The following is a 27,024-nucleotide window of genomic DNA, read 5'->3' as shown; positions in this document are numbered from 1 at the left end:
CCCAGTTCCCATCTTACGGGATGAAAAGTGTTCTGGGGGCGGGCGGTGATGGTGGTTGCATGACAGTGTGAGTGTGCTTAATGCCACTGACCTGTAGGCTTAAAAATGGTGAGGATGGTAACTTCTATATTATGTGTATTTACCACAATTAAATTTTGTTTTTTTAAATGCAAGAAATGACAGGAAAGGATCAGCTGATTTTAAGGCAATATTTATTCAATTTCCTTTTGACCCTATTACCTAAGGCATAAGTGGTGATTATCTGACAAGGACACAATTCTTTTTAAGGCCTTCCAAAGTTGGATTTTCGTTCAGAAATACATCATATTTGGCGTGAGTTTTGGAGAATGTATTCTGGCTTGGGCTCTTCATCATGAGAAATGCACCTTTGCCTCACTATCCCGTGGTGACACGCAGTCACTTCCAGGGCCAGGGCCTGGCCAGTTCTGCAGCTGCTCTGAAGGTCATCGGGTTCAGCGTGGCCTGGCCGAGGGCAGTACGAATAGGCCGGGCGAGCTCTGCACCCTCAGGCTGTGTTCTCAATGATGACAGCGATGCCCTGGCCGCCGCCAATGCAAGCGGATCCCACAGCGTATTTCCCGCCTCGACGCCTACGAGAGAAAGCAGTGGCTGAAGTCCACTCAAATAAAGTTAGCTGAATTCATCAGATAATTAATTCACTGGAATAACTAATGGTCACATCTGTATGGTTCATTTGCAGTCAGCTCATCCTCTCATTATTTTCCTCAATCCTCAGTATTAACTTACAGTCACAGCTGGAGAAAGAATTAGGAAAGCTGAATATTTTTGTTCAAAATAATAGTGGTAAAAAAAATCATGATGGCGAGCTGGGGACATATATGGTCTCTCATTCACAGGATGGGGTTTGTTAAACTTGTCAAGAATAAGGCCTACTTCAAGAGCTACCAAGTGAAATTTAGAAGTCAATGAGGTCTACGGCCATACCACCCTGAACGCGCCCGATCTCGTCTGATCTCGGAAGCTAAGCAGGGTCGGGCCTGGTTAGCACTTACGGGAGAAGTCAGTGAGAGGGTCAGAAACATATCCAGGTAATCCAGGATAAAAAATAAGTACAACACACCCAAATACAGGATGACAGTTCGTGTAACCAAGAGACATCCCTTTCTCAGAAAGTCTGTGCCCGCAAAGCGGAGCTGGCAGTCTGCAGCCCCTGCTCAGAACTCCTGAAGGGCGGTGTGGAGGTCGTCCTACCAGTCATGCTGCAGTGTGTTTGCTGGCCTGAGCTGGCCCGCGGGCTTCTCCAGAGGTCTGGCACGGACAAGCCAAGATGTACGCAGGCCAAGAGGAGGTGACCGAGGGGAATACAGTGTGGAAAGCACTGCAGTCCCCTGGTGCCTCCCTGCCACCTGGTGCAGGGCTCGCTAGAACTACCGCTGGGAACCAAGTGTTGGGGGCCCTGAAGGGCACTGCGGTCTGAGGCTTGTCCCTCACAGCACCAAACGATTCCCTGATTATGATTCAGAAAGCCAGGAATTAAATGCAGAAGTACACTGGACGCACGTTATGGGTCAGAACATTGCAGATTATACGTATTACTTAATGGAAGAGATGTTTATAAGAAACAACTCTCTCAATACATAGAGAACAATCTGACCCACACATGATGGAGATGTTCGAGAAAGCTCATCCTGCGCATGAGCGGATCCCGTCTGAGGGCGAGCCTCAGAAAGAAGTGGAAAAAGAGAGTGGAGTGCCCCGAAATGTCTCTAGCCCAGAAGAGCAGGTGGCTCAGAAGACAAGCTTCCAGAGCTCAGGAATGGACCGCTGAGAGCTAGGACACCTGACCACAATCTTCTGTGGAGAGTTTTCAGACAGACGTTGAACTTCCTGACCGAGCCCACCCCCAGCAGGGCACTAAGGCAGGGAGGCTGTGCCATGAGAAAGCAGTGCGGGGGGAGGGAATGGAGGAAAACAGGAAGTTGAGAAACAGTGGGAACATTCAGTCCCTTTGACGAACATGGTTTTAGATTTTTATGGCACATTCAGTCCCTTTGACGAACATGGTTTTAGATTTTTATGGCACTCTAAGTGGAATTAGTGAGGTTTGTCCATGTCAAAGGCAGATAATTTAGAAACATTTCATGTCCCTTTCATAAAAGTTAGACTCCTTTAAAGTACCATCTGTTTTCATTCTGCAGTCCCGATGGCATGACCTCGAGGAAGCCATCAGGAATTAGTTTTGTGCACGTCAGTCACTCATTTCAACTCAATGAATCACTATGTGAAATAACAGTCCTATTTACCTTAACCTAACAGGGAGCCGGCGTGATTTTTTTAGCCTGACGTATTTGGTTTTGTTTGCAATTTTTCTACTAACAGAGCAAAATGGTCCAAAAATACACAGCACCAAAAGTAGACGCTCTTCTATCAAAACAGAAAAGCATCAAACACACGGAGGGCACCCTGGAAACACTGAAGGAAAGAAAAACAGCGCAGACTCAAATCATCAGTTTGCTTAGGTGTCCTAAAAGACAGCAGCCAGGTAAGAATCCTTTCAGTATTTTCTTTGTTTTCTTAAATAATTTTATCTCACTCCTATAACTGGCACTACCATGCAAGTGCCCCAGGGCCAACACCTCCCAGCTTGCTCACTGCCGTGCCTGGCACAGGGTGGGCCCTATGCACGCGGCTGCTCTGAGCACACAGCACACACGTGGACCAGCGTGCACCCCAGGAGCAGAGCCACTGGCAAGGCAATAGAGTCATCCCCGTGGTCACTGGAAAGGGGTGCCTAAGTAACTTGTTCCTGCTGAGAAGCAGTGCAAGGGGGAGCTGGGAAGAATGAACAATGTTGGATTCTTCTGGAAAAACCTAAATCTATGCATGTCTACAAAAGAGGCAAATCTAAAACGCAACAATTTCTAGCAGGTACCTTAACTCATGAACCAGGTGTGCGGTAATTCTCGATCCAGATCCTCCCAATGGGTGACCCAAAGCAATGGCTCCTCCATTCACATTGGTTTTACTTGGGTCAAGACTCAAACTCTTCTCAACAGCCAGGTACTGGGGAGCAAAAGCTTCATTCACCTTCAAAACAATTGAAACACTGATAAAAATCCTTATTCACAAACTGATTAACTGAGAGTTCTTCAGTCCTGTTGATGACTAATTTTGCTGTGTTTTCCTATTTAAATGACCTTGCAAGGTTGCTTTATCTTTAGTTGTTTTTTGTAAAAACAGCAGCTTTGAACATGGCACTTCAAGTCAAATGCATCCCTTAGAGAAAAGAAGTCCTCAGTAATCCAGTATCATAAATGAGCACTCGAGGCAGCGGGACACTGCGAGGCCGTGGGCTCTGGAGCCGGCTGGTGCTTTAAACCTTGGCTCTGTGCATGTTCTTTGAACTCTCGTGACACTCAAGTTTCTTCATCAGTAAAATGTGACTGTGGTATCATCCTAAGGTCGTTGTCAAGGCTGTTAAATCATGGGTATTAAGTGTTTAGGTTATTTACCTGACACATGGAAAGTACTCAAAAAATGCTTGCTATTATTATTATTACTACTCCCCATATTTGCAGGAAGAGACTGGTAGGCCATAAAGAAGAAACCTTCAGAGCCAGATGCATGAGAGGAATGGTTACTATGTTGAAATGTGGCAGAACTGCAATGTATCATATTGTTGTATTACACTTAACAAGGCTGGCTACGAGAATGACCTTACTTCAGGTTCACAGCACAATATTTTATTTAGTTAGGGAATTTTATAGAGAAGTGATTTTTTTTTTACTTTATTAAACTACTGAGTTTATTTCACACGGACGTTTCTGTCTCCCCACCCTTCCCGTTTGTCCGAACATCACTACTGCTATGTCCCACTCCATACATACTTAAAACCAAGCAAAGAGTGAGGGGCACTCTAAGAACTGAACAGGCATTCTGGACAACACATCCTTGGCAACAAAACCTGGGCAATATTTATCAGACACAGCAGGGAAAGTTCTCACTCTGCATTATAAAAAGGAAAGCCAGATAGCAACAGGTACAGAAATGAAATAAAATGGAACATTTTAAACAAACTGTTTAACTATTTTGAAGAAAAGTGATTTTAAGAAAGGTAACTTTTGCCCCTGTCCGGTTGGCTCAGCGGTAGAGCGTTGGCCCGGCATGTGGAAGTCTCAGGTTTGATTCCCGGCCAGGGCACACAGGAGAAGCACCCATCTGCTCCTCCACCCCTCCCCCTCTCCTTCCTCTATGTCTCTCTCTCTTCCCCTCCGGCAGCCAAGGCTCCATTGGAGCAAAGTAAGTTGACCCAAATGCTGAGGATGGCTCCATGGCCTCCACCTCAGGCGCTAAAATGGCTTCAATTGCAGCAGAGCAACGCCCCAGATGGGCCGAGCATTGCCCCCTGGTGGGCATGCCGGGTGGATGCCGGTTAGGTGCAGGCAGGAGTCTGTCTGCCTCTACCTCCGGACCCCCTTCTCACTGGGGGAAGGGGTGGGGGAGAGAAAGGTAACTTTTATAGAGTTGGGATCAAAATCCAATCTTGTGTTCTTTCCTACTATATTTTGTGCTCTCTCTCAAGATGGTGGCCTATTTGTCCTTAGATTCAATATTATCTTTCTATTTTACATAGTCACGCTCAAGGAGGTAGACAGAGGCCTAGAATATGCTGTGAAACTAGGCTTTTGAATCTAGAAAAACTACCACATGAGCATCAAAGGTCCCAAAGACAATCATATCAGAGTGCTAAAAACTATGTCCTTGAATACTTATACATCTATAAATAAGTATGAATAGCTTTGAAGAGCTGATACATTTCAACAGAATTTTAAGTATGAAATCTAAAGTCAGAAATTTAGCGGTACCTATTTGCTAATACAAATCTCGTAATGAAACAGCCCCCTTGAGGCTCTGACCTGTTATTGCCTGAGAACAGAAGAAGAGAATTAAACATAAACCGTCTGTCTGAGACCAGGACTTTCTGGGTGAGAGGCTACTACAGAGGAAATCATAGAGCGAAAGGCCCCTTTGCTATCAATTTGAATAGAGAGATTTCCTTTGTCCTATCAGTTCTTTCCCAATGTCAAGCTGCAGATGCTTATTTAAAATTTTCAAGTACTCCCATAATGATGGAGAAGTCAATAAACCATTTTAGGTATTTTGTCTTTGTTCTAAATGAACGTTAAAATAATCATTCTACCAATATACTTGTTTCTGAATTATTACAGTTTTCTTAAAAATTATGATGGGTCATCCCAAATTAAGTCACAGCTAGAGGCCAAGGTAAATTGGGGGCTGTGTGGACAAGAAACTTCTAGATTTGGCACTAGTGTTTTTCTAGTAGGTCAACTCTACTTGTATTTTTTTACTGTAATCCATAAAATCAGGTTGAAGTTACTTATTTTCCCCCCGATTTACATAAAAATTATTGTATTTTTCGCTCCACAAGACGCACCTGACCATAAGACATATGTAGGGTTTTAAGGAGGAAAATAAGAAAAAAAATATTCTGAACCAAATGGTGTGTTAAAGTATTTAATAAAATACCATATTTTTCGCTCCATAAGACTAACAGGCATTTTCCCCTCCACTTTTGGCGCGAAAAAGTGCATCTTATGGAGCAAAAAATACGGTACTTCAATTCAACAAATGTAATAGAGTCTTAAAAGGTCCTAAATTTTTCCAGAAATTTATACTTTATAAGGAGAAACCAGGCTGTTGTAATTATTCCAAAATAAAACATTTTAATCAAGTAAGAAAAAGTACCAGCATAAGTCATGTAATGAAGGTAACAGTTATTTAGATGTGCCTCATTTGGAAAGGCTAAAAGTACTAAGACAAAAAGAGCTATAAAATACCACACTGAAGCCGTTTTTGCTATAGAAGTTGGTGATTTATCTATGTTGCAAAAGAGTAGAATACTCACCTCTACCAAATCCATGTCCTTAAGACTCAGCCCTGCTTTCTTCAGTGCTCCGCTGATAGCGGGGACAGGACCTGTATTAGAACAAAAATCAATTGCATCTTGTATTTATTTATGTATCAAATTTTTCTGTCTTTACTAAACAGTTAAATAATGTGTCAGTTGTTGGTAGCCACAAATCTTGCTACCTTGAAAGCACACTATGAAAAGATGTGACAATAACGAAACAATGAGACCGAGGTGAAGAGCTGTTTACACAATCACATTGTAGATGAGGGACTTGCATGAAAAGGTCTACCATCAATGGCTATAAGAGTTCTAACAGCCAAAGAAGTTATATTTGGGGTTTTGCAGTCATTTGTAGATCATATGTAATACCAAATGGCAAGGCAGAATAGTGTTCTCCTGGGCTACACATCACATACATTCTTAGTACAGACATGATCATGTTTACACTCTGAACTTTCAGGCGCATTTGGGCAATAGAGAAGAAATAGCAGCAGCCTCTCCACATAGGTACAGCAAGAGGAAGCTACAAAGCACGGTAGGAAAAAGATGTCTGACCATGGAGATGTTTCTAACTTCAACAGTAGGCAGAGAATTTATTTACTTATTTAATTTATTTTTGTGACAGAGACAGAGAGAGGGACAGATAGGGACAGACAGACAGGAAGGGAGAGAGATGAGAAGCATCAATTCCTCGCTGTGGCACCTAAGTTGTTCATTGATTGCTTTCTCATATGTGCCTTAACTGGGGGGCTACAGCAGACCAAATGACCCCTTGCTCAAATCAGATGAGCCCATGCTCAAGCTGGCAACCTCAGGGTTTGAATCTGGGTCCTCCATGTCCCAGTCCGACGCTCTATCCACTGTGTACTGCCTGGTCAGGCGGCAGAGAATTTCAATAAAACATAACCCCCACTGAAGAACTATATATCCACGTAATGAAACTTAGCTCCCAGATATCTGATGATTACAAATGACAGTTTAATATTGCTCATAATTTTAAAGTAAATTATTTTTCCCAAAAGGCAAAAAATCTGGCTAGAGATGAGTATCTACCTCTCTATCTGTTCCAAAAGAATAAAATTGCCATAGATGTGTAAAAAGAAAAATGTTTTATGTTCTGTTGAATTCAAGTAGTCAAATATTCTGCAACAAACTTCCCCATATAGTCAAGGTAAAATGAGAAATCAGTCTTTAATGCAATCTAATGTATTTTGTCACCTAATTAAATGTTCTTTTGGACAACAGAACAGTGTGTGTGGTAATTGGCAGGGCCGTGCTTTTCAACATAAAGCACCAGTTCTGCACTGGCACTCATTTAATACAGAATCTGATCCCAATTCTCTTTGTGTCTCTAGTCCAAGGTATGAAAACGTGATGGGCAATCAGTAGTAGAGCACCAGCTATACAGCATCGTCAGGGGACGAGCTATCCTGGGGGGAGTGTGTGTGTGTGTGTGTGTGTGTGTGTGTGTGTGTGTGTGTGTGTGTGTGTGTGTGTATGAAAGATACACAGAACTAAAAGCTGGGGGAGCAGAACCCTTGTACACACTTGCCTGTCTGCACACCACAGTAAGCACGACTCAATGTGCTCATGTGAACTCAATCATTACAGGCAATTTTAATAATATGCTAGGCCACAACTTGATTTTTAAAGGATTGTTCCCATACCACTGTTATTTACTGGGACTCAGGAAGGTATAGCATTCTTGTTGGGAAAGCAGACTTTACTTCTAGTCCTGGCTCTAGCCACTAACAACTTGTGTGACCGTGGGCAACTTTTTGGCCTTATATAAATAAGCTTCTCATCAGAAGTGCTTTGAGTTGGTTTTTAACCTGTTCCATTTTAAGCATTTGAGTGCTTTCTACAAAAAAAGTCCTATAATAGATAAAGTTAGAGCCGCTCCAGCCGGAGGCTCAAAGTTCTACCCAGCAACAGCCCTCGCCCCCCAACCACTGCCCCCCTGGGGGAGTTCCTTCCTAAACTGAAAAAGAACTAAAAATAACTACCTTTCAACTTTTATCAGATAAAGTTGATATATCATCAAAACCATCTCGGTACACTGAAAAAAGACACAACCCCAAAACAGACCATATTCCTAGCTTCCACCCCGGAGCCACTAACACAAAACTCATGTGGAGGGGGGTGTGGGTCACAGGTGGATTTTGAGGATCATTTGGGGTTGGGAACCACTGCTGTCCTGACTGAGGTGATAAATGTCATACCAATATACAGGTATTTAAATTTTCAAGCTACCTTCCATCTGTATGGCAAACGCTATGTTTTGTTGATAGTGGATAGCGGAAAGCTAATAAGCTTTTACGAGTGTAATAGAAAAAAGCTAACATTTAACAGATGTTTACATAGTCTGCAGTTTTGGTGACATAATTTACAACACAGTGAAAGATTCAGTATGGACATGGCAGCTTTCTTTCTTAAAAATCCTGTACAGGACATGGCAGCAAATGTGTTGTGTGCTAACTTAGCCCCAGAGAAGCATAAGTGGTATTATTTGAGTAGGACCTGGGGGCCTACACACTGCAAGGTGCAAGGTCTTTGAGAAGACAGGTCAGCAACCAGTCATCCCCTTTCTATCTTGGGAACTACTTCAAAAACCAATTTAGTCAAAAACGGCCTAACTAAGCTCACAGAAAAACCTGTGCACCTGTCAAGCATCTGAATTTATAACCTAGGGAGGCCTTTCCTTGGGGGATGTGGGTACAGATGGGACAGATCAGAACTCTGGGCACCGATTTTATTTTTGTGGGTACCTAATTGGTTCCGTTTCCCCAGAGAATGACAGAAACTATTACAATTCATCAACGATCTGGCAGTGACATCTGTCACCCCACTGATCGCCAGGGTTGATTCAGATGATCCGGCCGGCTAGGTGGGTGTCCCCTTCCTCCCTCACCACTCCGTGTGTGTCCCTCCCAAAGCTGTGTGCTCGGTGGAAGAGGACGACCTTCCCCCATAGAGAAGAGGACTGTTCTTTGGTCAAGGGCACACAAATAGCTACCCTTCCCTGCTAGAACTTCCAAACAAACTCTCAAGGTTCATTTGTAGAATGTAAGGTAGTCAAGCTGCTAAGACTCCAGACACATCCCAACGAGGCGCTGCATGTGGCAGCTTGCCTTTCTTAAAAATAAATAAATAAATAAATAAATAGCGAGCCCTGGCCGGATAGCTCAGTTGGTTAGAGTGTTATCCAGATATGCCAAGGGTTGTGGATTCAATCTCAGGCCAGGGCACATACAGGAATCAACCAATCAGTGCATAAATAAGTGGAACAACAAATCAATGCCCCCCATAACTAATAAAATAAAAATAAATAAATAAATATATAAATAAAATTAAAAAAACAATTCAGCATCATCTGAGGTTCCTAGGTGTGCATTCAACAAAAAGCTTTTTGTTCTAATTCATATTTTTCCCACTAAGATTATACATGCTTGCAGGGAGTTACAAATCTTCTCCTGCTAGTACTTTGCCAATTGAGACATGTTGTTTTTAATTCTTCATTTTCCTATTAAGCCTCAGCTGATACAGGTGAGTATTACTCCAACCTCCTGAGACAACACAGAAAAGAACACTTGACTTAGACCTGGACTCACCCCCTGGCTCCCTCTCACTGGTTTGGTACTGTGTCAGCCAGCCTCCTTAAGCTTCGCCTTTCTCCTTCATGAGGGAGTCTCACTTACTGAAGTTGGAAAGATGGAATGCGATACATTAATGGCCATGCATAAAACACCTCCCAGGCTGTGTACCTGCTCATATGGCCTTCTCTGCCCCATGATTTCTCTCATGTCAACATTTTTTTATCTTGTCAATACCTTGTAATTCTTCTGTTATTTCTTGTCTGTTACTTTTAAGTATCTCAAATGGACAATAAGACATGATTACTACCTACTTCACATGGTCTTGGTGTTCCTACTGAGACCAAGACAGGTTTTCATAAAGACTGATTACTTAAGACACTGGTTACTGATCTCCCCTTCTCCACATGTAACCTTGGTTTGGCTATTGTTTCTGGAATCAGAACGCCAAAGACTTACTTCCAGAAATATAACAGAGCCTGTTTGTTTCACCACGAACTTACCAATACCCATGATGGAGGGATCACATCCAGACACAAAATAGCCCACCACTCTTGCCAGTGGTGTGAAGTTATGTTTTTTAACAGCATCTTCACTAGCAATGATAACAGCGCCAGCACCATCAGATACCCCCTTGGGAACAAAGACAGGAGATTAACTAGAAGCTAAAAAATCCACTAATCAAAGTTTGAACTAATGGAGTAGTACTATGAGGACTGTAGCAATATGTAGAAAGCAGGGCTATAATTTGTACTGGTGGATTAAAGAGATTGTTTTAGGCACAGAATACAACCTCACTAAGGGAAAATAGGAAAGACTGCTAAGAAAAAGCTTATAGATACGGGTAGATGTAAGTAGAAATCTGATGACTTATATACATGAGAAAGAAAACAAGTATGAAAACTGAAAATAATAAACCAGATAGATTTCCTTCTAACCTTCTAAAAAGACTAAGAAATTGAAGGTATTATATAAGGGCCCATACCTAAAATATTAAGAACTATGAAAACCCAAACGAATAGAATATGAACTCTATTAGTTTAAGCTAAGTAACTAAAGACTACCATGAAAACTATCTAAAAGATACTGTACGATTATTTTGTGTTGAACACATGAGGAAGAGTTCAAGATCACCTGCGATGCTACCTACCGATGCGTTCCCCGCAGTGACAGTTCCTTCTTTCTTGAATACCGGAGGAAGTTTACTTAGATGTTCCAGGGTTGTTTGGGGCCGGGCATGCTCATCTACCTGCATCGTCTGTTTTCCTTTCTTTGTCTTCACCTCAATTGGCACCATTTCATTATTAAAGTAGCCAGCATCATTAGCTGAAATAGTTGAAGGAATATCATAAGGATGAGGAAACAAACATATCCTTCAATTTAATTCCTGGTCTACCTTTTCTTCACAGCCTACTTTATTATGAGCCTTTTAAAAAATTTATTTAGAAAATTAAAAATAATGGGGTGACACTGATCAATAAGAGTACATAGGTTTCAGGTAAGCATTTCTATAGCATTTAATTATGTTGTGTACCCATCACCCAAAATCAAATAATTTTCTGTCACTGTATATTTTATTACTTATATAACTGACCCGGACTATTGGCAGATTTAATATACTATCATGTGTCTATGCAGATGGATTCTGTACCTTTTTAAAATTATAGTTTTGATTTTTTATTTTTAATACAATATTTTTACAAGGTACTGCTAGAATCTTAACAGGATTTGTTAGCTACACGTGTAATGACACTAAGTGGATTTAATGCCATCTTTATTTTTACTTTTCTGGGTGAGATAAGGAATTAAAAACTTACAAATTTTCCATCAATAATGTATCATACACTTAAAATTTTAAGAGGGCAGATCATGTTAAGTGTTTCTAGCACAATAAGAAAAAATAGTTACCAAGTTGCCTATGTCACCAAGTAACCTATGCTTGAAATTTAATGACAAGCAACTTGAAGAAATTATGTGTCTGAAAGATCAACCTTCACGTGCTATTTATTATTGCCCGGCACATGTACATAGAGCAATACTATTAATGTTCCTCTTCAAACAGAACCACATTTTATTCAGATTTATTGAAAAATAAACTTTGTCATGGTTCAATCAGATACCTGTCAAAATAAATAAACTACCAAAAATTTTTAAAATTATATGAGTGATTACTAACTTTTAGTTCTAAGTAGAGCAGTTTACCTACTTCTGCCTCCACTGACTAGAGTGGACTAGTCATCCAAAGCTTCAAGGCAGGATATTTTATAACACTTTAGAGCAGGCTAAACATTTCCCCTAGTTGGTTTTCACACCTCTCTTAGAAGAATAGGGAAGGCAAATAGTTTTTATCTCTATTACTAGAGGTACATATTTATCTCTATTTTACAGATGCTCAGTGAAGAAATGACTTGACTGAGGTCAGAAAACATGTATGTAGCAAAACTAGAAATAGAACTAATAACTCTTGACCTCTAGACCACTTTCCTTCCATTTTTCTTTTTCAGGGGAAGCACAAACGCAGTCCCCACCACAAACTGTGCAGCCCACTTTCCCCCATCTGGGGAAATCACAAGGGTGTGCATATCCGGAGTGCTATGGCTAAGCCTCACCCTGGGAAAACCCCTTTGTGATCACGGTGTCTCCCTGCCAGGTAAGCATCCCCTTCCACTTTAAATGTGTGACTAGAAAACACAGGAGATGATTTGGATGGCCTCAGCTGCATTCTACTTCTCTTTCTGAAATGCTAAGGCTGACTCCATCCTCACTATGCCAAGTAAATATTTAATACCTGAAAGAAGAGTTTCCATGTGTTTATGGTTTAATTTTAAAAATCTTTTTCAGAAGACTAATAAACTTCTTCAACTCACCATACTGATAAGAGAACTTGTCCTGCTGCTCATTTTGAACTGGTTCAACAGCAGGGTGCAGTGTTACTAAAGGGCCCTGGAATAGCTGTCTCTGAGTCAGGTGCAGTGATTCTCAGGAACAGGAGGGGGCAGCATAAAAGGATACCCAGTGGGTCTTTTCCAAACATACATCCCCTCCTCCAGACTGTAATATGCCTTATGGAGAATATCCTCTCTGTCCCAGCAGCCTCAGGGAGCCATCATCTCTAACAGAGGGTGTCCCGGCCCTCAGACTGTTCTACTGACAACAGTACCAGTACGGGCAGGGCCAATGAACAATACCAATATTAATGTATTTCAAAAGAGCCTGACCAGGCGGTGACGCAGTGGATAGAGCGTCGGACTGGGATGCGGAGGACAGAGGTTCGAGACCCCGAGGTCGCCAGCTTGAGCGCAAGCTCATCTGGTTTGAGCAAAAGCTCACCAGCTTGGACCCAAGGTCGCTGGCTCAAGCAAGGGGTTACTCGGTCTGCTGAAGGCCCACGGTCAAGGCACATATGAGACCATTTTTTTCTTGTGATGAGAACTTTTAAGAACTACTCTCTTAGCAACTGTCTAATATGCAATACAGTATTATTAACTATTGTCTATAATATTAACTATATATTGCAGTACATTACATACCCAGGAATTATTTATTTTGTAACTGAAAGTTTTTACCTTTTGACTCCCTTCACCCATTTCACCTACCCCCACCATAGTTTTTCCCTGAATATTTATAATACTCGGTTTCACTGACCAGCTTTCCATCTCTGCTGTGACTGCAGGGCGTACTTGTCACACTCTTCTCTGCTTATATTATGTTTTGAAGCAAGATTCTCTGCAGTAATTCCCATAGGCAGTTTCACATGTTGATCTGTTAATCCTGCCCACAAAGTATCTTCCAGCTATTAAAAGACATTAATAATAAAGTGATTTGTTAAAGCATATCCTTTGAAAGTAATATGCTATAATTTCTTGAAATTTAAATAATTAACGGGTCCAATAAACAAAAGTAAAACTAGATTTTCTGATAGCATTACTACTACTACTATTCATATTTGGTTCGGGACACTTAAAAGAAAACATCCAATGATGTAATAAAATGACACACTTCCCCTCTCTTTAAATGTGTGGCTCTAAGCAGGGGTCTCAAACTCGCGGCCATGCGGCCCGCAGACTAATCAAACTTCGTGGATTAATCTGCGGGCCAGTCTGCGGGCCGCACAAAATTGGTGGGCGGGCCCATGCGGCCTGCAGGCCGCGAGTTTGAGACCCCTGCAGTGAGTCTAAAGAGAGCCAACAGTGCTAAATGTGTGCAGGGTGAGAACACAAGAGTGTTCTACAATCAACACCTGCCGAGGTTACATTGTGTAAGAAACCTAACACTGAGTGAGTCCTTATAGGTGTTTCCCTGTAGCCACCTTGTAAACCACAGTTATGAACTCTAGAGGAAAGAGAGTATCTGAGCTCCCTGTTCATTCTGTGCCTTCAAGTAATAGGTACCGCTGCTTCTACCAGTTACTCTGAAGTTGAAAAGAACTTGGGACAGGCTTCCTGAGTAACAGAAAAAGCTGTTACTTATTATCCAATTAGTTTCTGGTAAGTGTGCCCCGACCAGCTTGCTTCTAGATTGCTTCACCTTTTGAGTCTCTGACCTTTCCAAAAGTTTTCTCAAATATATTTGGTGTCTAAAACGATCTTAACTTTTCTAAGTCCTACTCCTTTCAACTTTCAAAAAGGCCAGAAACTGGATGAACAGTTGAACATGCTAAGAATATATCCATAAAATATCATTAGCCCTTTCCTATGGGAAGGACAGCAGACTGTCATTCTTTTTTTTTTTTTTTTTTTTTTTAAGTAAGAGGAGGGGAGACAGAGGCACACTCCTGCATGTGCCCCAACCGGGATTCCACCCGGTAAGCCCACTAGGGGGTGATGCTCTGCCCATCTAGGGCCCTTGCTCTGTTGCAACTGGAGCCATTTTTTAGCACCTGAGGCAGAGGCCATGGAGCCATTCTCAGCGCCCGGGGCCAACTCACTTCAATTGAGCCATGGCTGCAGGAGGGGAAGGGGGAGAGAGAGAGAAGTGAGAAGGGGAGGGGTGGAGAAACAGATGGGTGCTTCTCCTGTGTGCCCTGACCAGGAATTGAACCCAGGACAGCCACATGCTGGGCTGATGCTCTACCACTGAGCCAACTGGCCAGGGCCCAGATTGTCATTCTTTATCACTGTGTTATTCTCATGCCGTGGCTCTCAAAGGCATAAGAATCAGCTTTTGTCTGACTGATATGGAACAATATACTCTATAACCAGAGAATGTTTTCTGTAATTAAGAAGAAATCTATTCAATTGAGATTGCTCCAGAAATAAAACTTCCATAAGTTATGGTAAAGATTTAATTACTTGGTTTACTAATTATTCCATAAAGATTAATTCAACCATTTGCCTATCATTTTGATACGCTTCTTCCCTTTCCTCATTTCCCCAAGTGTTAATTCCATGACCACAGGTATAATACGATGCTACGAGAAAGTCAAACTCTATGTGGATTAAAATGTCTCAAGTTAACTAACAACTAAAATAGAGTTTTGGAATAGTTTACAAAATTCTGCTCATTCATATCTTGCCAATTCCCTATTAACAAAATTGGTTTCAAAATTAGTTTTCTTTCCCCCCAAAGGTGTTATTACAATTGCTATTATAACAGCTTAAGAAATATTTAAAATTTTTTTTAATGATTCCAACCTTGAGATCTGTTCCAAACTTGGTTCCAAAACGCACGTTTCTGACACAGTAGGGGGCCTGGCTCATACTTTCGGTTCCTCCACACAAGACGACTTCAGCATCTTTAACACAAATTTCCTATGTAAAAACAAATGAACAACAAAACCCTTTTATTGTGACAGAAGTGCGTATTAAAAAGTATGTGTTAAGCAGCAAACTAAGTCTAGTAAGTGTTAGGCGGCCAAAGGAGGGATGCAAGGCCTGAAGGGTGTGTAAGAGATTTATTTATGCATCTGCGCAGACAGGCTGAGACCCCAGGTGTCAGCAGCAGAGGATGAAAAGCCTCAGCCCGTATAGGACTGAGTCTGGCTGCATTTTTTGCTGGAGGGGGAGAACTCCTGTTACTCGTGGTGATTAATAATGGAAGGGTTAAACAATGGAGGGGGTAGTGATTAATGGCCAAGCAACAGAATGTCCAGTACGTGAAGGGTAACTAGCTGGCAGAATGTCCAAGGGTCTGGCGGAGGTAAGGCATCAACCAGGACTGCGCAGGTGGAGAGCTACGGGACCTGCCCTGGAGCCAGGTCACCTCCAGTTCAGCCTGGCTAGTTGAGGCCTTTGGAAAGTGAGAGATTGAGTATAAATCTAGCAGTGTCTGACCCAGGGAGGGGTACGAGAACAACTGGTCAGGAGAGTAAGAGGTGCTTCCCCAACTTAAAAGTGCATACTGGGGCATTTGGTTAAAATGTGGGTTCTTCATCAACAGATCTAGGGCTGCATAAATTCTGCATTTCTAAACATTTCCCTAGTGAAGCAATGTGCTGGTCTAAGGACTATACTTTGAGTAAGAAGGATATAGTAAGAATTATATAGCACACAGGAAGACTTTAATAAAAATGACAGTTATGATTAGGTTTTTTAAAAAACCGTGATTAAATACACATAGCATAAAATTCACCCCTTTAACCAATTTTAACTACAGTTCACTAAGTACACGCACATCACTGTGCCACCGCCATCCATATCCAGAGTCTTCATCATCCCAAACTGAAACTCGGTATCCATTGTTAAATAACAACCACCATTCCACTGTCTGTCTCTGTGAATACGACTATTCTAAGTACCTCTGCTAAGTGGAATCATACAGTATTTGTCCTTTTGCGACAGCCTTATTTCATTTAGCATTATATCTTCAAAGTTCGTTATTAGCTTTTAAGAAATGATTTTCTTCCTGTGAATATTTTTCCAAATATTAAATATTGACCTCTCTTCATAAGCAGTATAAATAAAAACCTACAGTGTTATACTGAAGTGGCACATTTCCCCTAAGAGCTAACACATTTCACAGAATTAAATACAGTGTTGCCCATACCTGACAGCCACTCACAACGGACTGGAAGCCAGAGCCGCAGAGCCTGTTCAGAGTGAGAGCGGGGGTCTCTTTGGGGACTCCCACACGCAGGCCGACATGCCTTGCCAAGTATGCAGCATCTGAAGAACTCTGGAACAGAGAGAAAAGAACTTCTTCTATAAATCTAGGAATTAAGGACAAAATATATGGAAATATTGACAATCCATCAGAAATGACAAACTATATGGCTCTAAGGCAGGAACAATGCATACAAGTACAGCAGATTTCATACGTTTATTATTTTTATTTATTAATTCATCTTAGAAAAGAGAGACAGAGAGAGAGATAGAGAGAGAAGGAGGGGAGGAGCAGGAAGCATCAACTCTGACACGTGCCTTGACCAGGCAAGCCCAGGGTTTTGAACCGGCGACCTCAGCATTCCAGGCTGATCCACTGAGCCACCACAGGTCAGGCCCATATATGTTTATGATTTAAGTAAACACTATAAGTTGGTCTATAGGTTTTTAAACTCACTAAATATGAAAAATCATTACATTAAGTCCTCAATTGGGCCCTGGCTGGCTGGTTCAGTGGTAGAGCATTGGCCTGGCATGTGGATGTCCAGGGTTCGATTCCTGATCAGGGCACACAGGAGAAGCGCCCATCTCTTTCTCCACCCCTCTGCCTCTCCCTTTATTTTTCTCTCCTTCTCTCTCTCTTCCCCTCCTACAACCATGGCTCAGTTGGAGCAAGTTGGCCCTGGGCACTGAGGATGGCTCCAGGGCCTTGCATCAGGCGCTAAAATAGTTCGGTTGCTGAGCAAGAGCAACGGCACCAGATGGGCAGAGCATCACCCCATAGGGGGCTTGCCGGGTAGGTCCTGATTGGGGCGCATGCGCGAGTCTGTCTCTCTGCCTCTCCACTTCTCACTTAAGAAAAATAAATGTCCTCAATTGTAGACAGAAATTTATAACAATTAGAGCTGTTTAAAAATGGACTTGGCTACCTTCAAATAGTATGTTCCCTAACAGATGAGTACCTGAGGCTGTGGTTCTCACTGGAATACCTAGGAAATCTTTATTTACACGCTGACCCTCAAGCTCCTAACCAAACCAGCTAAACCAGAAAGGCTGGAGGCAGTGCATGGGCTTCAGTAATTACGTAATCTCCCCTTACTGACAGTTTCACTTTCTGCAGTTTCAGTTAATCACGGTTAACTGCAGTCTGAACATATTAAATGAAAATTCCAGAAATAAACAATTTGTAAGATTTAAATTGCACGCCATTCTGACTAACGTGATAAAACCTCACACTGTCCTGCTCCATCCTGCCGGGGACTTGCATCGTCCCTTGCAGCCTCGCATCTCCACACTGTATATGCTCCCCACCCATTAGCTACTTAGTAGCCGTCTGAATGATCAGATCCACTGTGTGGCACTGCAGCGCTTGTTCAAGTGGTTTCCTTACTAATGGCCCCAAAGCACAAAAGTAATGATGCTAGTAATCCATATATGCAGAGAGAAGTCAAGTAATAAAATGCTTTCAAGTCAAAAAGTGGAAGTTTCTGAAACTGCCTAATTTAAAAATTAAACTTTAGTGAAGGTATGCACGTATAGGAAAAGTACACAGCATATGTAGGGGTCAGTAGTATCTGTAGCTTCAGGTATCCACTGAGGATGAACATATCCCCTGAGAATAGCAGGGGACCCCTGTATTTTATTTTATTTTATTTTTTATTTTATAGGATTTATTGGAGTGATGTTGGTTAATAAAATTATATAGGTTTTAGGTTTATAATTCTGTAATACATCTGTATATTGTATTGTGTATTCTCTACCCCAAGTCAAGTCTCCTTTCAACACAATTTATCTCTTTACCCTCCTTTATCTCCCATCCCCCTTTCCCTCTGGTAATCACCCACACTGTTATCTGTGTCAATGTGCTATTTTTCTTTGCTTAACCTCATCACCTTTTTCACCCAGCCCCCTAACCTCCCTCCCCTCTGACAGCTATCAGTCTGTTCTCTTTCTGTGAGTCTGTTAGTATTTTGTTTGTTACTTTGTTCATTAGATTTCACACATAAGTGAAACTGAGGCTGAGACCAGCTGACCCAGGAAGGGGTGAGAGGAACAACCAGTCAGGAGAGTAAGAAGTGCTTGCCCAACTTAAAAGTGCATACTGGGGCATTTGGTTAAAATGTGGGTTCTTCATCAATAGATTTAGGGCTGCATACATTCTGCATTTCTAAACATTTCTCTACTGAAGCAATGTGCTGGTCTAAGGACTATACTTTGAGTAAGAAGGAAAAAGAAAAACCTTAAAAAACCCCCACAATAACAGCAGTAGTTACTAAAGAGAGCCGAAGCCAGCGTGATAATATGTGAAGAACTGGCCCACCAGGCTAAACAGGCTTTAGGGTGCTCACTGTCCTGTTTCTTTAAACTTTGTTTTTCTTGCATTTGCTCCACTCCTTAGGTGGGTAGAGAGAGAATCAATTAACTTCAAATAAGTCAAGGAATTAATCAATTTAGATGCAAAAAATCAAACCATTTAGTTCTACACCTAAAACCGACACAATGCTATAAGTCAATTATACATATACATATATCTCAATACAACTGGAAAAAAAACCCACACAAAGAACTAAGAAGCAATAAAATGTATCCCAAATTAGAGAGATACATAGTTTCCAGAATATATGCTCCTCTGAATTATGCATGTCACTGGTTCTGGAGTCAGAGCGTTACTCAGATTATAAATACCCTTAACTGTTAACTGATTCACCATTATGACATGTTAAAAGAAATTATGTTTAGAAATTGATAAAGCAACAAGAATGAACACCATCCTCTGCCCTACTCACCTGCATGACATTGCCGACAATAACACTGTCAATAGTCTCAGGTGACACTTTGCCAGCAGATAAGGCAGCCCTGGCAGCAAATTCAGTCAGGTCGGTCGCTGTAAAGTCTTTCAGAAGACCTCCGTAAGCTCCAAAGGGTGTTCGCTTAGCAGCCACAATGAACACACCTATTGCCACGAGGAGAGGTTTGTGAGCAATCACACATTAGTCAGCGTCCCTCCACATACTTAAAATAATCTCACTGTGAAACGTTATTGTAAGGTACACTTTCCAATTAGATAACTGTAAATCTTTGCATAATACTGTCTCCCCCAAACTGAGCACTCATTTCCACATCTTGTCAAGAAACCATGGTACCTTTAATACTGGATTTGTGCCCAGATATTGACCTATAATGAGACTATTCAAATGTTAGACCACTCGTGTTGGTATCTAAATGTAATCCCTTTGTTTATGCTAGTAGTCTGTTTCCATGGAACAAACTAAACCTACCCTAAAAAACTCATTCCATTTGAGAAATGTATAGTCTAAAAGAGGGTTAGGAACAGCATATATAACTATAATTTAAAAGAGACCCAGTTCTTTACAGAGATAATATTCAGATATTTATAAAAGGCCATAAATATTAGTTTGGTGCATTATGGAGACAGTAAAAAGATCAGTGGTTGCCAGAGGGCAGGACGGGGTGGGGGGATAAAGGGGGAAAGAGGGAATGAACAGGAGGAGCACAGGGGAATTTTAGGGCAGTGAAACTACCTTTATGATATTGTAATGGTACATACATGCCATTATATACATTTGTCAAAACCCATAGAATTGTACAATACAAAAAGTAAACCTTAATGTAAACGATGGACTTAATAATAATCACGTAATAGTATTGGCTCATTAGTTGTAACAAATGTACCACAGTAATTGCTGGGTGAAATAATTCTGGTACTTAAAGTGACTGAGGTGGGCGGTATCACATGAAGGGAATATTCTTGCATAGATAAGTGGGACCATTAAGTTGTGTACTACTTTAAAGCATACAGCTCTTACTAAGCCCAAGCCCCATGCTGCAGGTCACCTGTGTTAGCCCTGGCTTTGCTACAAACCCTTAGATTAGCCTACAAACTGCTCTTGTTAGCCCATGGCTTTGGCTCCAAGCCACCTGTGTAAACTGCCCTTCGGCTATATATAATAAGCCCCACCCCTTTCCTGGGTACAGAGGGGCACCATCTCACTGCTGGAACTGCCCATCTGTCGGTAAGTTCCCTTAAACTCTTGATGTAATTTTGGAGTCGTCAGCCTCTTTCCACGGTCTCCTGGCCCAAAGCTAATGCAAGATATTAGTAATAAGGGATACGGGGGTGGGATGAGGGGATATACCACCATAGACTTATCAGAAACAGTGAAGGCTAATTTCATGTTTCTCCATAAATTCCCTTTTGTGGGTTTCTCCCTGTACTTCATAATCTAAGATCACTTTTGTGTGGAAGGTACTAATGGTGAAATGTATCTACTGAAGAGTGTGTGTGGGAAAATAAAACCAAAGCAAGAACTTCCCTTATATCGCTTTTGCCTGCTTGTGCCTCCAGACCTGAAGGTTATCTTGTGTAAGCCTAACACTGAAATACAGTCATTTTGAATGGGAAAAGGCTACTAAATATACTTTTAAAATAATCTGGGACGTGCGGGTATAACAACTTTACTAGACAATTTAAAGGATTTTTTTCTCGTAATTTCATAAACTGGGTATCATGTCAATAATTATTTGAACTGATGCCAACCTTATGTATCTGTTAAAAGTCTAAAATGTAACAGTCTTTAACACCAAATTAAAATCTTTTTTTAAAAAGGCCCTGAAATTACTTGGAAAATAAAATATAACAACCACATAAAATAAACCAATATGCTATTTTCTTGACCTGTTAAATATTGGGAGATATTTACATTTTTAAAGTAAACTTTAAAATTATGAAAAAAAAAAAAAAAAAAGGCCCTGAAAATTCAGAAGCTAAAAATGTCCCCAAACTGAAACACAGTGATATAGACTGGAGTGAGTCAGAAATGCCAAGAAAGGGCCTGACAAGGTGGCTGATGGGATGTAGAGAAAAAAAACACTAAAAGGGAAACAGGAATTCTCCTTCCTTTCTATCACATCATTCAATAAATACTGACTTGTAATTAGAGTAACTACAGACAGCAACTAAAATAAGTGAAGGAAAACTGCTACTTGATCCATTTGTTTGAGGGTTAAAGTAACTCGGCAGCCCTGCCTAACTGCCTTGACGGCTACACAAATATTCCCAACAAAGCCAATGAACTAATATTTGTTGGGTGTAACCCTCCTACCAAACACTGGGATGGGTGTTAGTAAAAAACTGGGGGACTGGTTCTTGTTAACAGAAACCTGAAAAATTAATGACCATCTTTAGCGAAGTTAATCATGCTCCCATTCAGATGTGTCCTTTTCCCTACAATAATCAGTCCTATGTTCTTCTCTCTTGTCCGTTAGTCCTGCAAGCACCTGGTATGCTACCTGAGAGAAGTGCATGTCTATAATGTGTTCTAACTAGCCAATAACAATTGCTATTTGAAGCTTAAGGCTTGGGTTGTAGTCACAGACACTGTGTCGTTATAGATAAGCAATTTTACCTTTCTGGACATCAGTGACCTCATCTATAAAACGGGGGATGGCATAAAAATATGATCACTAGCTCTAACACCATAGCACTCTATCACAAATTTATATACTTTATAGTTCAATACAGGTGTTGATGTACATTCTTTTCCCTTACTGGGTTCAGTTTTTAATCAAAATTTCAAAGGGGTCTGTATTACAAGAAAAGCATAAGAAATCATTGATAAAATGTTAAATCATTAAAATATTCTTTTAAAAAGGATGCTCATTACAATGCAGCTTTTAAATTAATTAGGTTTTTAGAACACCTTGTCTAAAAAAATGCTCTTTTATTAAGTGTAGTAAATTCAGAGTTGGAAAGAGCACTGCTAAGTTAAATCCAACTGTAGGAAATAGGATACACTATATTTTGGCTCAGAATATCTATTTTTCACTTGAACTGTTCATATGCCATTTGGACTCTTCTGAGCTCCAGATCCCCCTATCTAACTGCCTACCTGACATTTCCACTTGAGTGCCTAAACACTCTCTTCCAGATGTACTGTTTCCCCGGCTTACCTCACTCTGTAATGGTATCATTATGAACACAGTCTTCAAACCAGAAACCTAAAGTCGCTCTTGACACTCTCATTGACCTGATACCCTATCATCAAGTTCTATCAAATCCATCTCCAAATCAATCTCAAGTCATCCCTCCCTCTTTCCCCTAACTCCTTTGGACCCTCACTCGGATCCAAACCATCATTTGTTGTGGCTTGGACCTCCGCAACCGATTCTTTTTTTTTTTTTTTTTTTGGTATTTTTCTGAAGCTGGAAATGGGGAAAGACAGTCAGACAGACTCCCGCATGCGCCCGACCGGGATCCACCCGGCACGCCCACCAGGGGGCGATGCTCTGCCCATCCGGGGCGTCGCTCTGTCGCGACCAGAGCCACTCTAGCGCCTGGGGCAGAGGCCAAGGAGCCATCCCCAGCGCCCGGACCATCCTTGCTCCAATGGAGCCTCGGCTGCAGGAGGGGAAGAAAGAGACAGAGAGGAAGGAGAGGGGGAGGGCTGGAGAAGCAGATGGGCGCTTCTCCTGTGTGCCCTGGCCGGAATCGAACCTGGGACTTCTGCACGCCAGGCCGATGCTCTACCACTGAGCCAACTGGCCAGGGCCCGCAACCGATTCTTAAATGGTCTCAAATTCTTCTGGTTGCTACATAGACAGTTTTATATCCCTGAAGAAATCAGAGTGGAGTGGAAATCAAATCCTATTATTCCCCTACTTGAAAGTTTTCTATCGCCTTCTGCTTAATTTATAACAAAACCCCCCAGTTCCAGGCTTCACAGAGCCCACAGGGCTCTGATCATCAATCAGATCCTGGTTCTCGAATCCTGCCAAGCATTTTCCTGCTTCGGGGCCTTGATATTAAACTATTCTACGTGAATGTTCTTTAAAGACATAAAATAAGGATAAACTTTCATATTCTTAAAACTAAAATTCCATTGATTGTGACCATTTGTTAGGAAAAGGGAGCTTACATCATTTTTTTAAAGTTAATAACCCCAGAATTTATGTACTGAATGCACGTTCTTGGAGTCACTCAAGGGAATGGAAGGGAAAGGAGGGACTAACGTTTTCCAATACAACGCCAGCAAGCATTTTGGGGTAGCAGGTCAGCCCGGCAGCAATTCCCTGGCAACTCTCTTAGAACATTCCAGCAAGCCCTGCCCACCCCACGGCCAAATCGGAGGCAGCCTTGCTCATCTGCAATGCGACCCAGGCCCCCAGGGGCTTATGGCTCCGCTCGGTTTCCAATAGCGGAACTCGGAACTAGGTGGGTCACTACTGCACCCAAGGCAATAACCTAAGGTCAAGAACAAGCAAACCGTGGTTTCAACTCCCAAATGCAAATTACACCAGTCACTGTCGCTAGTGCCTTTCAAGTGTTTTTTCCTTCCCAAACAATCCTTTTGGGGTGGGTGTTGTTTTGTAAGTCCCCTTCATCGCTGGTGAGACTAAACTATAAACCCAGGACCTCCGACTCCCCGCTGAGACCGGACACGAAATCTGGCCTGAGGAAAGCAAGATCGCCAAGGGTGAGGGGAGGCAAGGCGCGGCTCACCTCGGAGAAGGGCCATGGCAGCGTGGGGTTGACAGCGCAGGGCTTCTCTTCCAGCGTCACCTCGGGGTCGCCGCCGACAACTAGACCTTAAGAGCAGAGGCCAGGCCCGGGAGGCCACGCCCGCTGCCTTTCACCTACTTCCGACTGCGCCTGCGCTGGCCGAGCGCGGCCTACCTGGCCTGCCGGAGCTCATCCGCCTTTCGGGGTGATGCTCTCATCTTCGTGCCATCCCGTGGGGACCACAGAGACCAAAAGCCCTGAGGAGGCGGGTTTTGAAGAAAAGAGCGTTCCTTGAGAGTGGATTTCCCCACCTCACATTGTTCTTAAAGACTTCACCTGTTTCCAAATCGAGAGAATGGAAACCCTACTCATCCTATCCCTGGCCTCGATATAAATTCCTCCCCCAACCCCATCAGGTAATTAATGTTTCCCTTCATTCAGCCCGCGGATTTCTTAAACGATGGACTAATGTCCGGTCACCGTATTGCTGCAAGTGCTGTACGGCTGGGAGGGAGGTGGGGCCAAGGTGGGAGGGGCTCGGCGGACGCCGCGCGGGGATTGGCTTAGCCGCTCTCGGGCTGGGGCAGATGTCTGCGTCAGTCAAGCGCTGAAGCGGAGGCCCCAGGGCGCCGGTGGGTGGCTGGGGTGGGTCGGGAATGTGGGCTGGGAGGTTGGTATGGAGGAGATGCAGCGAGGGTCCTAGGGCAGGGGTGTCCCGGTCCCCGATGCAGCCCCCGGATGAGCCTGCAGTATTTTCCTTATATGATTGGGCCCCGCGGCTGGCGGGGCCTAAGAGGATTATGACACTGTATCGGGCGAAGTGGGGGAAGGGGACCGGGGGCGGGAAGATGGGGAGAACCAGCTGAGCTAGAGGTGAGGGAGGTTTAGGGAGGCCTTTTCCGCTGTAGCTGTGAGCCCTGGTCGATGATGACGAGACCACTGCGCAATCTGAGTTCTGGCAACCAGGTGATGGAGTGTGTTCTGAGAACGGACTGAGACCGGGCGAGCAGGAGGCGACCCGGGAGACACGCGGTAGATCCACAGCGCCAGGCCCGAGGCGAGCCAGGCTGCTCTGGGCTTGGTTCGAGTGGGTGGGAAGGAGTGGTGGGAGGCCTTAAGGTTTTCTGTGAGCATTCAGGGAATGCCTGCCCCAGAACCCTGCTTTTTAAACACTTTGGTGGCCTTTTCACATCGTGTTTGTTTTCTGATTACAGGTTTTTTGTTATTTTTTATGGAAACTTTTGAACACAGAAAGTGGAAAGACTTTTACAAGGAACGCCCATACATTTTGCTATATTTGTTATATAATGCCGGGGTCCAGCGCCGGGGGGGATCCAGGGGTCCCACAGGAAGAGACGGCGTCGGCACAAATCGAGTGAGAGAGCCGAATTCTTTTCTTTCTCTTTATTCTCTAGTTCGCATTTACTGCCAGGCATCTCTGCCAATGGCTGGTCTAACTTTACTTTTTATGCACACACTCTAAGTTACAATCATATGGTATTTTGAATACATCATTGTTTTAATTTCACTATGGTTACATATTTCCAGATAACAGTTAATTCATATCTATAAACTACAAATCAGGTGGTAAGTCATTCAAAGTACAGTTATACAATAACTTGAATAGTAATAATAATATCGGTACAAACTTCTAAAAGATTAGTATTAATTAATAACTATTTTACTGTTGTTGTGAGTCAAGGGCACAGAGAGAGATAGCAGATGAAATCAAGGACTAGCAAAGGACCACCGCTTGCTCAGGCAAATGGCCTTGAGTTCATGCAGTGTCCTAATTTTTCTCACAAGACTTCAAAAGGCTTGCTATTTAAGAAACTGACATAGTATTAAGAGTAACTTTTACTTAAAGATACATAGAATGCACCTGCAAGATAGCTAGTAGCAACATAATATCAGAAAGGCATTAATTGCTATTGCTGCTATGAATTCCACTACATTCCTCTCCTTATTCTTGGAAAATACAAAAATCTCATGAGAATGTTTTACTGAGAAAAGCCCAGCAACTGCTTTCAGTCACAAAACAAGTCTTTTAACAAAACATTCTTTTTTTTTTTTTTTGTATTTTTCTGAAGCTGGAAACGGGGAGAGACAGTCAGACAGACTCCCGCATGAGCCCGACCGGGATCCACCCGGCATGCCCACCAGGGGGCGCCGCTCTGCCACGACCAGAGCCACTCTAGCGCCTGGGGCAGAGGCCAAGGAGCCATCCCCAGCGCCCGGGCCATCTTTGCTCCAATGGAGCCTTGGCTGCGGGAGGGGAAGAGAGAGACAGAGAGGAAGGAGGGGGGGGTGGAGAAGCAAATCGGCGCTTCTCCTATGTGCCCTGGCCAGGAATCGAACCCGGGCCCCCCGCACGCCAGGCCAACGCTCTACCGCTGAGCCAACCGGCCGGGGCCTAACAAAACAATCTTTACTTGCCAGCTGCGCTTCCATCCAAGGCCACGCAACGGGCCACTCCACTACACCTTACCTAAGATTCTAATGTCTAGTTAAACTTTATTTATTTACTACATTCATACACTAGTTAAGTTCTAACTTTATTCTTTCTAACATGATTAATAAGAAGAAATTCTTCTACAAACTTAACCCTTTATGAGGGATATTATAACCAGCCTCTTATATTTATGAGCCCAGTTCAAGGGGCTTACAGGCTTTTCTGTGGAACTTACACCTTCTGTCTCATTTCCAAAGAAATTACTACGAATCTACAGGGAAAGCATGGTACTATTATCCCTGTGCCATAAATAATAGCACACACTCAGTAAAGGTGGGATATAAGGCCAGATTAATTCAAAAAGGTCAAAGGGGGAAGTATCGTGCCTTTCCTTTGCGGTGACTTTGTCACCCCACAGCCATTGGTCTTCACTGCAGTGACTTTGTCACCCCGCAGCCATTGGTCTTCTCTGCTGTGACTTTGTCAATCAGCAGTTTTTGATCTTC

The 27,024-nt window shown here is 42.6% G+C and overlaps 1 protein-coding gene and 3 non-coding genes across 4 annotated transcripts; 2 read left to right on the top strand and 2 right to left on the bottom strand.

The window, feature by feature from the left end:
• Window positions 1-195: 195 nt before the first annotated feature.
• ACAA2 (acetyl-CoA acyltransferase 2) lies at window positions 196-24,220 on the bottom strand. Its single transcript, XM_066352740.1, has 10 exons — window positions 24,067-24,220; window positions 19,334-19,500; window positions 16,492-16,620; window positions 15,141-15,257; window positions 13,153-13,300; window positions 10,658-10,833; window positions 10,011-10,140; window positions 5,909-5,979; window positions 2,915-3,069; window positions 196-611 (listed from the first exon to the last, which is right to left on the bottom strand). Exons 1-10 carry the CDS (start codon window positions 24,080-24,082, stop codon window positions 527-529), a joined length of 1,194 nt encoding a protein of 397 aa, XP_066208837.1. The 5' UTR covers window positions 24,083-24,220; the 3' UTR covers window positions 196-526.
• On the bottom strand, window positions 12,008-12,165 carry LOC136383682 (U1 spliceosomal RNA). The gene has a single exon (XR_010747490.1). It is a non-coding gene; the product is annotated as a U1 spliceosomal RNA (small nuclear RNA).
• Window positions 24,221-24,777: 557 nt separating the features above from the next.
• LOC136383665 (small Cajal body-specific RNA 17) lies at window positions 24,778-24,907 on the top strand. The gene has a single exon (XR_010747475.1). It is a non-coding gene; the product is annotated as a small Cajal body-specific RNA 17 (non-coding RNA).
• A 77-nt stretch (window positions 24,908-24,984) lies between these two features.
• Window positions 24,985-25,067, top strand: LOC136383646 (small Cajal body-specific RNA 18). The gene has a single exon (XR_010747464.1). It is a non-coding gene; the product is annotated as a small Cajal body-specific RNA 18 (non-coding RNA).
• Window positions 25,068-27,024: the final 1,957 nt, after the last annotated feature.

This window comes from Saccopteryx leptura, chromosome 11, assembly GCF_036850995.1.
Source record: "Saccopteryx leptura isolate mSacLep1 chromosome 11, mSacLep1_pri_phased_curated, whole genome shotgun sequence".
NCBI lineage: Eukaryota > Metazoa > Chordata > Mammalia > Chiroptera > Emballonuridae > Saccopteryx > Saccopteryx leptura.
The sequence above is the reverse complement of the archived record's forward strand: the minus strand, read 5'-3'. Positions and strand labels throughout refer to the sequence as shown.